Here is a 16,345-nt window from a genome sequence, read left to right as displayed (position 1 = left end):
TTGGTGTTGGATTACGGTGATCAGCCGTTGTTTGGCTAGATTTTGTTTGGTGGGCGGACCTCGATTTTGTTCCACTCTTTGTAGGAGATCTTCTCCGTTATTGGGATAGGGGTTGCTCCGGTTTCTTTCGAGTGGGCTAATAATCTGCGTGATGTTCCGTTGGTTCATTGTAATCTTTGACTCGATCCGGTGGTCTTCTGGCCGTTCAATGGCTTATCCGGTTACTTTTCCGATTGTTTTGGGGGTTTTGTCCCTTCGCGTGTACTTTTAAGCCTTATTTAATTTAGATACGATATTTTTAAAAAAATTTTATTATAATAAAAAAAATTAAATTTAATATTTTTTAAAAATTTTTATTATAAAAATTTAAAATTAAAAATTTAAATCGATAAAAAGAGTAAAATTTAGCCTTATTTCCTACGTTTAGAGCAAAAAAAAAGACCTGTCAATTTGAGATAATTATTTTGTTAAAATAGCTATCTGCTGCTAGTTTCTATTTTTCTTTTTGGGAAATTGTTAGATAATTGTGTTGTTTCAAATATTTATGGTAATGAACAAGATATTTTTACAATTGTTAGCAAATAGAGTTTTTTTAATTAAAAGAAGATTTGTAAAGTTAAAAAAAAGTGAGTTTATCAACTAAAAGTAATAAATATTAAGGGTGGTAATTTATGGTAGTTGGTTGTATTTGTATCAATTTATTTATTAATCGTGTTAAAAAATATAAATCTAAACACGACATATTTTTTAAACGTGTCAAAAATATTAACTCAAATACGATTCATTTATTAATCGTGTTAATTGTGTCAGCTCGTATAACTCATTTAAATGACTTATTTAACACGGTCAAGATATGTTTAACATGTTTATTAGTCAATTTATTTTTTCATTTAAGAAAAATAAATGAATTTTACCTACAAATATTAAAATTCACATTATTTGTATTTAATATGTCATATAAACTTTCATGTTATATCACATATCATTAGATTGCAGATGACACATATAGTTAATCGTGTCAATTCGTGTCACTTCGTATTAGGAGGTCAACCATAACCTAACTCATTTATTAATCGTGTTAATTGTGTCAACTCAATTATGACACAAACCCATTTACAATAAACCCAAACTTGTTAACTTTGCGAGTCGTGTCGTCATGTCGCTACCCAGATTGCCACCTGAATAAATATGATAAAATACATAAAATATTGATTAAAAATGAAGAGAGAAAGAGGCAAACTCATTTTTTTTTTTTAAACTTGTTTAAGGTAAACAACAAGAGAAAAATAAATTATTTACAAATCTAGTGTTGGCTTCAAAATATTTTTGATTATTTTATTTACGTCAAACATGTCAAAAAAAAGGAAGAATTTATCTAAAATGACACATCGTTTATAGTATTACATTGGAGATGCTCTAAACTCTTTATTTAGAATATATTTTTAATTTAACAATATTGTTAATCGTTTCTTTATAGTTATTGAGATAATATTATCTCATATATACTATTTTTTGTATCGACAGTTATAAACTTGCATAATTGATTTTAATGGGTAATTAACAAAGAATATAAATGTCATTAGACCATCTTTAATGTAATTGTTAGTACCAATTGTATATTTAACATTAAAACAAATGATATGAAATGTTGTTTTTATTTTTGCTCCAATGCATAATGCTATTTGAAATGTTAAATTTATTTTTTCTCATAGTGGTTAAGCTTTAAAAGTTGTATAAAGAAACTTTTATTTTTAATTTATTTAGAAAATATAAAAGTTACAATGATTACATAAAAAGTAAACATTTCAATCAATAAGAGCATCTCTAATACAATGATATAGTTGATGTGTCAATTGTAAAATAGCATTTGACTACAAAAAATATTATCTAATGCAATATTTTTTTGTGTCAAATTTCTCATATGTTATACTTTGTGACAAATTCCCACCAAGTATAACATATAAGAAATTTGGCATTTGATTACTATTACTTGAAATGTTTACTTTTTCATGTAATATATTAACTTTTGCATTTTATAATTCTTTTAAACATAAAAGTTTACTTTTACAACTTTCAAAACTTAATAATTATGGGAAAAAAAATTTAGCATTTCAAATAGTATTATGCATTGGAACAAAAATGAAAATAACATATCATATCACACTTTTAATGGTAAATATACAATTGACATTAACATGTGCATTGGAGATGGTCTAACAATCAAGTGTCAAATTTTTCATATGCTATACTTGGTGAGAAATTTATCACAAAACATATGAGAAATTTGACACAAAAAATAACATTTCATTAGAAAGTGTTTCTTGCACTCAAATATTAAATTTGCAATAGACACATTATTTATAGTATTGTATTAAAAATGCTCTTATAAATATTTTACAGACTTATATGTAAATATCACAATTTTTAGGCATTCTTTTTTTTTCATGCATTGCGTAATGGACATATATGTAATTAGCGCAAAAAAAAAAGAAGTAATTACAATACATGACAAAATTTCATACTTTGAGTTAAAATTTAATAAAAATTTTAAAATATTATAAATATAAAAAATAACATAGTAATTATTACAATAATATCATATTTTGTAATACATAATGACATAGTCATTATTTTAATGATATAAAATTTTATTATTCTTGTAACATTTTAAAATTTTTTGTTAAATTTAAACATTAATATCAAATTTGTGCTATATGCGTAAATCACCCAAAAAAATATTTACTGCAAAGTTTTGGTTGATGGTGAAGATGGGCTTCAACTGTCGGCCTTAAATTTACGGCTTTAAAGAGAAAAGCCATAAATTTTAAGCTTGAATTAATATGTAGAAAAAATTAGATTGATATATAAGCACATAAATTATTACACAGAATATTATAATTATGTCATCACATTATATTTAAAATATCGTATATACCCTTAGATACTGGTTAGTATCCGACCAGGATATCAGTATCTAACTGAGATATGTGCCGGTATCCGGTGAACAACCGTCAATGTTGGCTACAGTAGTCAGCGGACACCTGTCGATAACTGGAACGCTATGATACCAGCTGGTTACCAATCGGTAACTGCAGGTATCCATCTAGATACTGTGGTTACTTTGCAGTCACCGATAGGTGACCGTCGAAATTCATCTAGAACCGCCATCATTGGCGGTCTGCCACCGCACTACCACAAGAGAAATACAAAAATCAGAAAAAGTATCCAGAAATGCACACATAATCCACAAAATTACACACAAAATTCCAAAAAGTAATACAACTCCACAAAATCCAGAAAAAAAAGTTGAAAAGAAAAACTAAAACACCAGATTCAATCAGGCCTTGGTTAGGAAATCAATGAGCGGCAGGTGGAGGCCGACATAGCGCAACAGCCGCTTGACCCGCTCAATCAACTCTGGAAGGGTGTGGAACTCGGCGGCGAGGTAGCGGAGCTTGCGAGGCACGAGCTTGGTGCTTGCGACGGAGAGAAGGCCGCCGCCGAGCAAGGGAACGACGGCGGCGGCGGCGGGGTGTTGAAGCATTGAAAGCATTTGAGGGATTTGAAGATGCGGAATTTCAGGAATTGGAGCTTGAAAAGATATGGCTGGTGTCAGAGTTTGGGGAGACGGAGAAGAAAGGGGAGGATGAAGAGGAGGTGGTGGCTCTGATGGACATGGCTGCAGAGGAAAGTCTACGGGAGAGGTTGGAGAGAGAGAGACGAGAGAGTTAGAGAGAGAGAGAATGACACCTGTGAGTGATGAGAAAGAGAGAGAGAAGACAAAAAAAAAAAATAAACTTATTCAAGCAGTACAATGGTGACGTTTTTTGTAATAGTATTAGGTGCTATGGGAAAAAGTCAATCCATATATAAAATCATATCTCTTAAATTTAGCCCAAACAGGCCCAAGAGAAAACAACATGAAACGAGGGCCGAGGGGCATTTTCGGGAGGCAGACACAATATTCGAATGTTGGATTCCCAATTAAAAGGATATTACGAAGGGAGAGGAGAAGAGTTAGGTCTTCTTCTGGTTGGTAGTAGTTGTTGCAGCAGTGACCGAGAGCGTCTGTTAGAGAGAGAAAGACAAAGACAAAGAGAGAGAAAGACAGAGAAAGAGAGAGACGATGCCTTGCCTGAACCTTTCGACGAACGTCAACCTCGAAGGCGTTGACACTTCGTCCATCCTCTCCGAAGCCACCTCCATTGTCTCCAAACTCATCGGCAAACCCGAGGCCGTATGATTCCCGTTCCTCTCTCTCTCTCTCTGTATTAAAGATACCTTTTAGGGTTCATTTATTGAGGTTTTCTTTCTCGCCACAATAATTTTGGCTTCGCATTTTCCTATTCTGTGTTCTATGTATATGTGTGTATATATATGTTTGTATCTGAATTTGACATTTTGCCCTTGTGAAACTTACTTGCGGTTCGGCGAACTTGGTTTTGGAACTCTATTGCGTGATAATCTAAACAGTAATTGGTGTTTTTATCCCCTCAAAAGGAGAATTCCAGTTTCTCTTAACTTGTTATATGCATATATATACATATATCATTTTGATTATTTGATTAAGATGGTAATTTGTTCAGCGGCTTGTTTTCTTTTTGCCCTAAATTTGCTTCTCATTAGATCTAAGAATGTAATGGGCGGTCGTTGAACTTGGGATAGTGATGAATTTAATTCTAATGCTATTATTAGGCGACCCATCCTCGGTGTTAAACATGTGTCATTCTGTTCTTGATTTTAAATTTTTAATGGAAGGAGGCTAGTGATGAACTAGGGCTGAACTGTACGGTAGGATTGTAAGTGATATGTGGTGTTAATTTGGCTGGGTATCACTTTTGAAGGGTAGATATACACTTGTACCACTTTGACGTGTAACTGGACATGCTTTTCAATGGAAGTGGTATATTTGAATCTCAACTCTATAAAAGTGTAGTACTCGTCTAATTTACTCGTCAAACATACTTTCTGTCATTTTATCGTGTAGGTTCGTTGGGCATGCTAATTGGCTTTTTCTGTTGTATGGGATGTGTAAGCTGAATGGAATCAATGGTCATCTTCACTCTTGTCTTAGCTAAGTCGCCCCTTTTGATGCTTATGCTTGTAGTATATGCTTTGCGTTTAGTCAATTCTGTGGATACTTTCTTTGGAGCTTTTAGTTAGTATTATATATTTTGTTAACAATGAACTAGTTATACGTTTTGTCTACTTCGCCTTCGTCCTAGCTATGTCACCACTTGATTTGTTCTTGCCATATATGCTTTAGCTTGGTCATACTAAGGTACCTCTGATTTGGTCTGAAAATGCAAATTAGCGGTGTATGTCAATGTTGGTTAGGGCATTGTCATATTCTTTCTTACTTTTTGCAAACAGGTTTGAATGAAACTCTGATGATTAATATTGAATGGAGATTCACGTACATAAATAGGCTTAGGAAGCCTCTGACTGAAACTAACTCTAAAACTAACTCCTAATCTGGTGGCTTGATACTCTGGATATAATAGAGTTTGTTTAAAAATTAAAACCCTAACTTCCTAACCTAATAATAACTATAACGTGAGAGTAATAAATAAAAACAGAATTAATAACAAATCCTAGATTATTGGCGCCAACACTCCCCCTCAAGCTTGGCTGTAAATATTGATGAGTCCAAGCTTGTCTGCCAGGAACTCGAAAGTGTGTCTTGATAGCCCTTTAGTGAGAATGTCTGCTACTTGTTGACCCGTTGGAACATACACTATGTTGATCACTCCTGTTTCTAACTTCTCCTTGATAAAATGTCTGTCAACTTCCATATGTTTAGTCCTATCATGGTGAACCGGATTGTGTGCTATGTTGATGGTGGCTTTCTTATCACAGTAAAGCTGTGCTGGAAACTCAACTTTAATCTTAGCTCCTCTAGCAACCTTTTTATCCAGATGATCTCACATATTCCGTGTGCCATGGCTCTATACTCGGCTTCTGCGCTACTTCTTGCAACAACGGCTTGTTTTTTGCTGCGCCAGGTCACTAAGTTCCCCCACAACAAGGTACAGTAACCCGATGTGGACTTCCTATCCTCCACTGAACCTGCCCAGTCAGTGTTGGTAAAGACTTCAATCTTCCTCTTGTTGTGCTTTCCAAAAAACAGTCCTTTCCCTGGCGTTCTCTTTAAGTACTTGAGTATTCTATACACAGCATCAAGGTGTCCTCTACATGGTGAGTGCGTGCATTGGCTGACTAAACTGACAGCGAACGTGATGTTTGGCCTTGTATGTGAGAGGTAGATTAGCTTACCAACCAACTGTTGGTATCTTCCTTTGTCCACTGGATCTCCTTCGCCCAGTTTTGCCTTATTTCCTGAGTCAACTGGTGTCTCCGCTGGTTTGCAGCCATGCATACCTGTCTCCCTTAATAAATTCAGTACATATTTCCTCTGCGACATAGAAATTCCTTTTTGGCTCTTAGCAATCTCCATTCCCAAAAAATATCTGAGTGGTCTAAGATCTTTGACCTCGAATTCCTTTGCCATCATCCTTTTGAGTTCTTCAATTTCTCTGGAATTGTCACCTGTAAGAATTATGTCATCTACATAAACTATCAAAATAGTGGTCTTTCCATCTAGTGCATGTTTGACAAACAGAGTGTGATCCGTTTGTCCTTGTGTATATCCATGGCCCTTGATTACCCTTGAAAAACGGTCAAACTACGCGCGTGGTGACTGTTTTAGACCGTACAATGACTTCTTTAATCTGCAAACTACTCGGCTTCTTTGGTGATTGTCAAATCATTGTGGTAAATCCATGTACACCTCTTCTTCTAGTTCGCCATTTAAAAAAGCGTTCTTCACATCGAGTTGATACAGTAGCCAATCTAAATTTGCTGCGAGAGATAGCAAAACTCGGATTGAGTTGAGCTTGGTGACTGGAGCAAAGGTTTCCGTGTAGTCTATTCCATAAGTCTGTGTAAATCCTTTTTCTACCAAGCGCGCTTTGTACCTTTCTACTTCACCATCTGGTTTGTATTTTACTGTGAACACCCATTTGCATCCACGGTGTTTTTTCCTTGAGGAAGTTCAACCAAGTCCCAAGTACCATTCTTCTCAAGTGCTTGCACTTCCATAACTGCCTTTTTCCAAGCTGGATCAGCAATAGCATCTTCTATGGACCTGGGAATATCAACACTAGACATCTTGGTGGTAAAGGCACGGAATGAGGGAGATAAATTGTTATATGACTCAAACTTGGCGATGGGATGTAATGTACACGACCTAACACCTTTTCTATGAGCAATTGGAGCATCTAGATTGTCAAGACCAGAATTTTTATTTGGAGGTTTTTCTGAATTACCTGGAGGACTCGGAGGTGAAGGAGTCTCTATCACCGGTTCAGTTTCTTGGTAGTGGATAGGATTCATGCTTTCCTTATTTCCTTGGTTCAGTCTTTTCCGAGAACAGACCAAGAGTTCTTGTTGAGTGTGCCTGACCGAGTCTCCCCCTGCTCCTAAGATCGGTTTTTTCTGTTGTGACAGTGGTAAGGAAGACAGATTTTCAGATGGTACAGCTTCTTCTATTGGTAAAGCAATTGTTTCCCAAAACTGAGCTTCCATTTCACCATTCTCCCCCTGAAGCGAAGAGGGTGAAAAATATGGTTTGTTTTCAAAGAAAGTGACATCCCTTGACACGTAGAATTTTCTGGTTATGGGAGAATAGCATCGGTATCCTTTCTGGGTTGGAGAATAGCCAAGAAACACTGTTTTTATTGCTCGGGGTTCTAGCTTACTACGGTTCACAGAGTATTCATGGACAAAGGCTGTACATCCAAAGGTTTTAAGTGGCAGATTGTTAAGAGTATGGAGATGTGGATAGGCCTTGGTAAGAACTGAAATTGGAGATTGGAATTTTAAGGTGCAGTTGGGAACACGGTTTATGAGAAAACTGGCAGTAAGAATAGCATCACCCCATAGGTACTTAGGTACATTCATGGTAAACATGAGAGCACGAGTAACGTCTAGGAGGTGCCGATTTTTTCTTTCTAAGACACCATTTTGTTGTGGTGTCTGAATGCAAGAGCTTTGGTGAATGATGCCATTTGTGGTTAAGTATTCCCCTAGGATGGATTGAAAGTATTCTTTTCCATTATCAGTTCTTAATACACGGATTTTGGTTTGAAATTGGTTTTGAATCATGTTGTAGAAATTTTTGAACACTTGACATGTCTCAGATTTTTCTTTCATCAAGTAAACCTAGCTAACCCGTGTTTGATCATCTATAAATGTGACAAACCATCTCTTTCCAGACATTGTGGTTACTCTAGAGGGTCCCTATACATCGCTGTGAATTTAACCAAATGGAATAGAAGGCATATATGGTCTAGGAGAGTATGGAACATGAGTGTGTTTTTGCAAGTTGACAAATATCACATTGAAATGAAGGCAAATCTTTATTTTTGAACAACATTGGAAGCAAATGCTTTAAATATGGAAAGCTAGGGTGGCCAAGTCTATGATGCCACAACATTATTAACTTATCACTAGGAACAGAATGAGACTCAATACTAGACACATGTGCTTGTCCCAACTCGGAATTCTCTTCTTCAAGGAAATAAAGTCCGTCAAGAAGTCTAGCATTGCCAATCGTCTTCCCCGATGATATCTCCCGAAATTGACACAAGGATGGAGAAAAATGAGCAACACAATTGTTATCCCTAGTGAGCTTGCTTATAGACAAAAGATTGCATTTTAAGGCAAGGACATGTAAAACAGAATTGAGAGTCAACTTTTTTGACACCCTAATTGATCCTATTCCAGCTATGGTTGACAAAGATCCATCTGCAATTTTTATTTTGGAATTACCAGGGCAAGGGGTATAAATGCAAAAGAATTGAGATACACCTGTCATATGATCTGAGGCCCCTGAATCGATGATCCAAGGTTCCTTAATTTTTATGGAAGCACTAAGGGTTGAAAGGAAGTTACCAGCTTGGGCCAGTGAACAGGACCCGACACTAGGGCTGGATTGAGATGTTTGAAGAGACGTTTGGTTGAGGAGATGATAGAGATGCTCAAGTTGTTCCTTGCTGAACTGGATATTGTTGCTTGCAGTCTAAACTTTTGTTGAAAAGCACTGGTTGTTCCATCACCACTAGCTGCAGCTTGGAATCCTCTTCCTTCATTTGATCTTCTTGGAGTCCAGTTGGCTGGTTTGCCATGAATCTTCCAGCAAATGTCTCTTGTGTGTCCCAAACGATTGCAATGATCACACCACATCCTCTCTCGTTGTGTGTTTCTGGTTTCACGGACCCCTTGCAGTAAGTGCAGAATTTTCGGTGGTTTGTTGATTCAGTAAAGCTGGCTGATTTGATTGGCTATCAGTTATCATAATCTTTCGCCTACTTTCTTCTCTACGAACATCTAAAAAAGCCTCTTCAGCGGTAGGAAAGGGGTCTTTGCTTAAAACTCGGCCTCTTACCTCATCAAGTTCTTTGTTGAGGCCTGCAAGAAAGTCGAATACACGCTCCCTGTCTATGAGACGTCGTTGCTTCACGTTGCACTCTGGACATCCTAAATCTGCCACGAGGAACAAATCTAGTTCTTGCCAAATATTCTCAATTATGTGAAATATTGCATGACAGTTTGAGTTCCTTGCTTCGTCTCCTTCATTTTTGAGCGGAGTTCGAACACTTGAGATGCGTTACCCAAGTCAGAATAGGTCTTCTGCACAGCATCCCAGACTGCTTTAGCGGTTGGGAGAAACAGATATGTGCGACTTATCTTGGGCTCCATAGAATTGATCAGCCATGCTGGAACGATGGAATTCTCTGCAAGCCATGTTTGATAGGCTGGTTCGGTTAGTGCTGGAGGCTTTGTTTCACCAGTGATGTAACCTAACTTTCCTCTGCCACAGATCACAATTTTGACGGATTGGGACCATTGAAGGTAATTTTTGCCATTGAGTTTGTACGCAGTAATCTGGAGAGAAGTATTGTCTCCTTGAAACGTCGGGATAGAGGCTTGTTCTGCCTGTGTTTGGCTAGAGGGATCGGTGGTAGTTGATGTGGAGTCATCTGCTCCCCCTCGTGCAGGTCTCGTCATGGCTATTTTTACCATGAACGAGTCTCAGAGTTCTGGCTCTCATACCATGTAAACAGGTTTGAATGAAACTCTGATGATTAATATTGAATGGAGATTTACGTACATAAATAGGCTTAGGAAGCCTCTGACTGAAACTAACTCTAAAACTAACTCCTAATCTGGTGGCTTGATACTCTGGATATAACAGAGTTTATTTAAAAATTAAAACCCTAACTTCCTAACCTAATAATCCGGAACTACCTAACTACAACATCAGAGTAATAAATAAAAATAGAATTAATAACAAATCCTAGATTATTGGCGCCAACACTTTCTTTGTTTTTTTGGGAAAAACGTGGAGCAGAAGTAGTGTTGTAAGCTTGGAGGTTGAGCTAGTAATGTTTTTATTGTCATAGACCATTGTTAATTGTCTACTCTTATAGGGGCCAGTTATGAACAGACTCACACCCTGTATTCACTTGTGGTTCTTGTTGCTTTATTAACTAGTCATGATATGTGAGGGTAAAGACTAATTTTGGATTGACTGTCAATCTTGTTCAATACTGGCTTTGTGGCAAGGAATGTGGGCATCGTGGAGTTAATTTTCCCTATCGAGTGTTATGGTTCGCGGTCTTCTATTATTGCTTCTAGATAACTGAGATAACTTATGCATCGATTGATGCGTGAACAGTGAATTGTAATAGACTCTATACGAGGGCATGATATCACCCATTTGGAATGCCTTATTGGCCCATCTATGCAGGGTTTCTTGTGAGGTTACCAGTGGATTTCCAGCAGTAATGTAGGAAATCCTACATTATGTTGAAATCTCAACACATAAATTTGGATAAGGTGTACAAAAAGAGTGGTAGACTGTAGAAATAAATTACTCATTTCTTATCTCTTTCTAGTTGTTAATTTAAAGAATTCTTTTTTCCTGAGCAGAGCGAATTTAAAAAGTGATGAATTATTGCTTATTTCCTTCATTTTTTTTATACAACCCGCAACCTCCCCAAACTCCATTCCACCCAAGCCCTCCCCGGTGCCACTAGACTGAACGGTCTTAGGCTGCTTATTTTCTTCTTATGATCAACGTAAATGTATAGTAATGTTCTCTGGATATCATATGCTATTCCATCACTTGTTAACCGATAAGTGAAATCTGTAACTTTATATTTATTTGTTTGTTTATTTTGCTGATTAGCTAAAGATAAAACGTTTTGTATGTCTTGTCTTTTGATATACAGTATGTGATGGTTGTGCTGAAGGGTTCGGTACCCATATCCTTTGGCGGGACTGAGCAGCCTGCTGCCTATGGTGAGTTGGTTTCAATTGGTGGCCTTAGCCCTGACGTGAACAAGAAGCTGAGTGCTGCAATTGCTAATATTCTTGAGACCAAGTTGTCTGTGCCCAAGTCACGATACTTCCTCAAGTTTTACGACACCAAGGTGAGCCTCTCAACTTCTTAAGTTTTCAGAAGCTAGGTCATTCTTCTGCATGCATTTCTTTCTCATTGCATCCCTCCTCTTTGTTTAGGCCAATCAAACTCAAGAATTTGCTCGGTGTTTGCATGCTTTACACCAGAACTAGAATCATGTAAATAAGTCTTTACTATTGAAACCCCGAGCAAAAACAGTTTTTTAGCTTTCTGCGATGATGTAATTCAGTTTTTATTTTTTATTTTTGTTTTTTGTCCAACTATTCGGTATTTTCAGTCAACTCGTGCCATATGCCATTTCTTATGCGGTTCTGTTGCTTCAATTATTTTGCAGGGTTCCAACTTCGGATGGAATGGATCTACCTTTTAATCTGTCTGTTAATTCAGACTAGGGTGAATTCGCATGCAGTTGATACCCTTTTTCCAAGTATGGTCAAGATATTATGTATTCTCTTCATGCCTTAATTTTAGGAGTTGTCCAAAAACTTGTACTTGTATGCGTCTGTGGTATGCATCCTTAGAAAAACTTGTGTTTACTTGGAATTGCCAGAAATGATGTTAACCCTGCTAAGGCTTAACAGTTCCTTGCTGTGGTCTTCACTACTATTAACTGTTTTAATAATTCCGTTCCTTGATGAGGTTATGGTTTCCTTTCTCCTTAGTTTGATACAGATTTAAGGGTTAATATCAAAAAATGGTCCCTAAGCTTTATGTCTAATCCTAATTTAGTCCCTAATTTTTAAAATCTCACTTTTAGTCAATAATCTGTTACTTTGTTTCAATTTGATCCCTCCACAAATAGTCCCTGAGCTTTAGATTTTCTCAATTTCGGTCCCTAATTTCCGTAGATTCCGTTCAATATTTAACATAAAGTTAACAACGGGATAAAAAATGTAACAAAATAATAGATTAGGGGACTAACAGTGAGATATTTTAAAAGTGAGTGATTAAAATGAGATTGAGGGATGAAAATGGGTTCAAATCAACATTCTTGATTATGACTAGTGAAATTCAAATTTTTTTAAGAGAAAAACACTATAACAGAATCAAAACCATGAGTTTGCACAGTAACAGAACTCTACCAAACATACAAATGTGATGCAATTCAAGCACCATGGTTTATGTTACTTCTAGTCGCGTTCTGGCTTCTTGAGGTTCTGTTTTTTTGTGGTTGCAGCTTAGTGTTTAATTGACACTTTAATTCCAATTAAAGGTAAAGTTCAAATACTTGTCTCAAGTTTTTGTTTTCTTTTTTTTTTTTGTTTTTTTTTTTTTTTTTGTTTTTTTTTTTTTGGAGTTTTTCCGGTGTTTTTTCCTTTTTAGGAATACACTTTTTAAAAATACCGGTATTTTTTACTTTTTTAACCGTTAAATTAGATAATTATATTAGATTAAAAAATTATATATTTAATAATTGAAAAGTAAAAAATACTGGTGTTTTTAAAAATAAAAAACACCAGTAAAAGTTCCTTTTTTTCTACGGTCAAACTCGTACTTTTTTGTGCTCTTGAATGCCTAGCCAACATGTACTCAGGTCCGTCCTTAATTGAGTTGTTAGATCTGAAAACCTATTTCTCAATAGTTTATGTAATACATTTAGCTGTGTGGGGAAGGCCTCCTTTCTTCGTCTCCTTCATTTTTATGAAAAAGAAAAACATATTTTGCCATGGTTAGGTTGCGAGGAAAATGAGAAAGGGATACCTCTTCTTCCTTTGATGTATACGCGTTGTGAAACTTGCAGTTACAGGAAAACAATTGGAAGGGAGAAAGAAAAAAAAAAAGTTAAATTCATGAGATGTCTCTGAGCTTTTTTCTTTTCCCATAATTAGTCTTTCTATTGAAAACTGTTTTATCTTAAACCTTTTAAGTGTTTTAAATGTAGTCTTTTACATTCTTTTAAAATTTGGATGAAAAATGTTAACATATTAGTAGTTAATTTTTTTTTTTTTTTTCAAAAATGGACAATGGAAGTACATTTTTAGAGTAAGTGTCCGTTCACCCTTTGCAAAATCATTAATAATTTATCCCTATTAACCTTCCTATTCTTAATACATAAATAATTTATCACTATTTTGGTTTTAGTGTGTTTCATCTAAAATAAATAAATAAATAAAGCATGCATATGCATATATACCAAGAGCAATGATAATCCCTAAAAAAAAAAAAAAACAAAGCACTCGTATACATACATAAACAATAAACAACAAAAGTGCATTTAAAGCTTTTCAGCCCAAAAAAGAAAAAAAAAACAAAAGGAGAGGAACAAACAACAAAACAATAGCAGATGTTCAGAAGTTAGCCCCAAATTTCCTTCCCAAAAATTGGAGGTGGCTTCTCTACTGGTTTCTTTTTTCGCATGAAAAGGGTTTTTTTATTATTATTTTTTTTTTTTTGAGATTGTTCTCACTGGCTCTTCTAAATTTTTGAGTCATTTTTACTATACTCTTTAAATTTTGAAAATTCTCATTTATCTCTTAAATTTTAAATTTGTCTTATTTAAGTATTTTTGTAAGAATTTTTGTTAAAATTGGACATAAAAAGAGAAAATTAAGTGCAGTCATATGGTGTTTATTTATTTATTTTTAATAAAAATTTAAATGAAAATGCCACATGACTGCGTTATTTTCTTTTTTTTTATATTTGTTTTTAATAGAAATTACAATAGAAAGGGCAATTCAAAGTCTAGGGTCTAAAATGAAAGTTTTTAAAACTTAAAGAGCAAATTGAGATAACTCTAAAGTTTAAGAGACAATAATTAACTAAATGTAATTGATGGACTAAATTTATGACACTTAACTCCCGTTTATTTTATATATTTAAACTTAAATTATTGATTTTAATTTTTGTTACAATTTTTTTTCTCATAAAAAACTTGAATTTCAAACGTCAAAATTAAAAATTATAGTTTGAGTATACATTCAGAAAGGGATCTTAAAGAACTTAGGATTTAAGATAGAATAGTTTTTAGTAGAAGGACTAACTATAAGAAGTGAAAAATATTCAGGGACTAAACTAATGAATTTAACTAAAAAAAGAATGGTCGTTTCTTTAATAGTTCAATATTCATCAACGCGTGAGATGGCCCAATTCAACTGGTCAGTGTTTCGTCATCGGTGGTCGTTTACTCGTCCATTTTATGAAGTCGACGGCCACGATTGTTTTTTATTTTTTTATTTTGTTTACACCACTCTTACGTCGGTGCATTAAAAATAAAAGATAAAAAAATCTTTTCATTCGAGTCCTTTGCTATTTCCATCGATCTTCCTGGTCTCGAGTCACGCGTTTGTCTACACCTTCTTCAAATCGAAAAAACCCTCCTCTCTCTCTCTCTCTCTCTCTCCCCCACCACCAAAGAAATTAGAAAAATCTTTTCATTCAAGTCCTTTTCTTTTTGCTCTTCTCTCAGATTCGTTAACAATGGCGTCTTCTCCGCCGGTGCTTCCGATCTCCAATTCCCAGCCCCCCGTACCCGTTGCGGCCACCGGAGCTGGATCTGCCCAGTCTCAGGCTCCGATCCAGACACCGGCGTCCCGCGCATTCATCGGCCACATCTCCGATTCTCTCCGCCACGGCCTCTCCCAGCGCCGCCCTTGGTCGGAGCTCTTCGACCGCTCCGCTTTCGCCAAGCCGGAGTCGTTCTCCGACGCCACACTCCGCGTCCGCAAGAACTACTCCTACTTCCGCGTCAATTACATGGCGATCGTTGCCGCCATTCTCGCCGTCTCGCTCCTCACCAATCCGATCTCTCTCCTCGTTCTCCTTGGTCTTCTCTCGGCCTGGCTCTTCCTTTACCTTTTCCGTCCCTCCGATCAGCCTCTCGTCATCTTTGGCCGTACATTTTCCGACACGCAGACGCTCTGGGGCCTGATCGGGCTCAGCATCTTCGTCGTCTTCCTCACCAGCGTCGGATCCGTCATTATCTCCGCTCTTATGCTTGGATTCGCCGCTGTCTTCGCGCACGGGGCTTTTAGGGTTCCTGAGGACCTCTTCTTGGACGAGCAGGAGAATTCCGCCTCCACCGGTTTCCTCTCCTTCCTCAGCGGCGCGGCTTCCAATGCTGCCGCCGCCGCGGCACCTGCCGTCGTCGCCGCTCGTGTCTGATGATTAAGCTCCTACCTAATTGTCGCTGATGGAGGAGAAGTCGAGTTTGGGTAATTCGTATATAAACACACATTCTTCGTTCTTTTTGTTCAATTGGAATTCTTAGCTTTCCGTAGAGACAATAAAGTTGACGTTTTTGTCCTATAAATCTAAGTTTGATAGAGATGCAATCTATATGGATCTGTGTTATACAACATTCAGAACTTTTTATCGCTGGATCTATTAGTTCTTTGTTTTCTTTTTCTGTTTGTGGATTTCATATGATACAATCTGTATCTTACATTTTGATAAATGTTTTGTTTTCTTTGTTCTCTTCTGTGCAAATGTATGTGGAAGGATTCTGCATATTCTTCAAAATTGAAATCTGGTTCATTAGATCTTTATCCAAGAATCCGATGTATGTTTCTAGATCTGTGCATTAGCTTTGATGTACGGGGATCAAAGCATCAAACCCACTGATCTGCATAAAGCTCTCATCTTACTTGGTTTTTACACAAATTATTATTTATCTGCAAAGGATTTACTTAAATTTTGCCAACATAGTTTAAAGATTGTATATGAGATGTGTAGCAATATGTCGTTTAAGTTGTGGTTAGACTGCATTTATGAAATGGATAGAAGTTTGGGAAGCATGGATCGTCTCTATGAGTCTCCATCTGTGTTGCTACGAGCTCTTTTCATGGTTGCCTAATGTTCCTTGTGTCTTCTTCTTTTACATGAATTCCGTATCATGCGCTAACATGCAATGCTGAATAT

At 36.3% G+C, this 16,345-nt stretch overlaps 2 protein-coding genes across 3 annotated transcripts; both read left to right on the top strand.

Moving 5' to 3' along the window:
• The first annotated feature begins 4,000 nt into the window (after window positions 1-4,000).
• Window positions 4,001-12,126, top strand: LOC21392818 (macrophage migration inhibitory factor homolog). 2 transcript variants are annotated; one of them, XM_010093574.2, is made up of 4 exons: window positions 4,001-4,237; window positions 11,298-11,498; window positions 11,587-11,646; window positions 11,823-12,126. In XM_010093574.2, exons 1-3 carry the CDS (start codon window positions 4,127-4,129, stop codon window positions 11,638-11,640), a joined length of 366 nt encoding a protein of 121 aa, XP_010091876.2. In that variant the 5' UTR covers window positions 4,001-4,126; the 3' UTR covers window positions 11,641-11,646; window positions 11,823-12,126. The 2 variants fall into 2 exon arrangements, with proteins under 2 accessions (XP_010091876.2, XP_024018440.1); XM_024162672.1 differs by lacking the exon at window positions 11,587-11,646.
• A 2,613-nt stretch (window positions 12,127-14,739) lies between these two features.
• On the top strand, window positions 14,740-15,881 carry LOC21392817 (PRA1 family protein B4). Its single transcript, XM_010093573.2, has one exon. The coding sequence runs from the start codon at window positions 14,906-14,908 to the stop codon at window positions 15,587-15,589; it is 684 nt and encodes a 227-aa protein (XP_010091875.1). The 5' UTR covers window positions 14,740-14,905; the 3' UTR covers window positions 15,590-15,881.
• The last annotated feature ends 464 nt before the right edge of the window (window positions 15,882-16,345 follow it).

This window comes from Morus notabilis, unplaced genomic scaffold, assembly GCF_000414095.1.
Source record: "Morus notabilis unplaced genomic scaffold, ASM41409v2 Scaffold258, whole genome shotgun sequence".
NCBI classification, from domain to species: Eukaryota; Viridiplantae; Streptophyta; class Magnoliopsida; order Rosales; family Moraceae; genus Morus; species Morus notabilis.
This window is presented reverse-complemented; position numbering and strand designations above follow the sequence as displayed.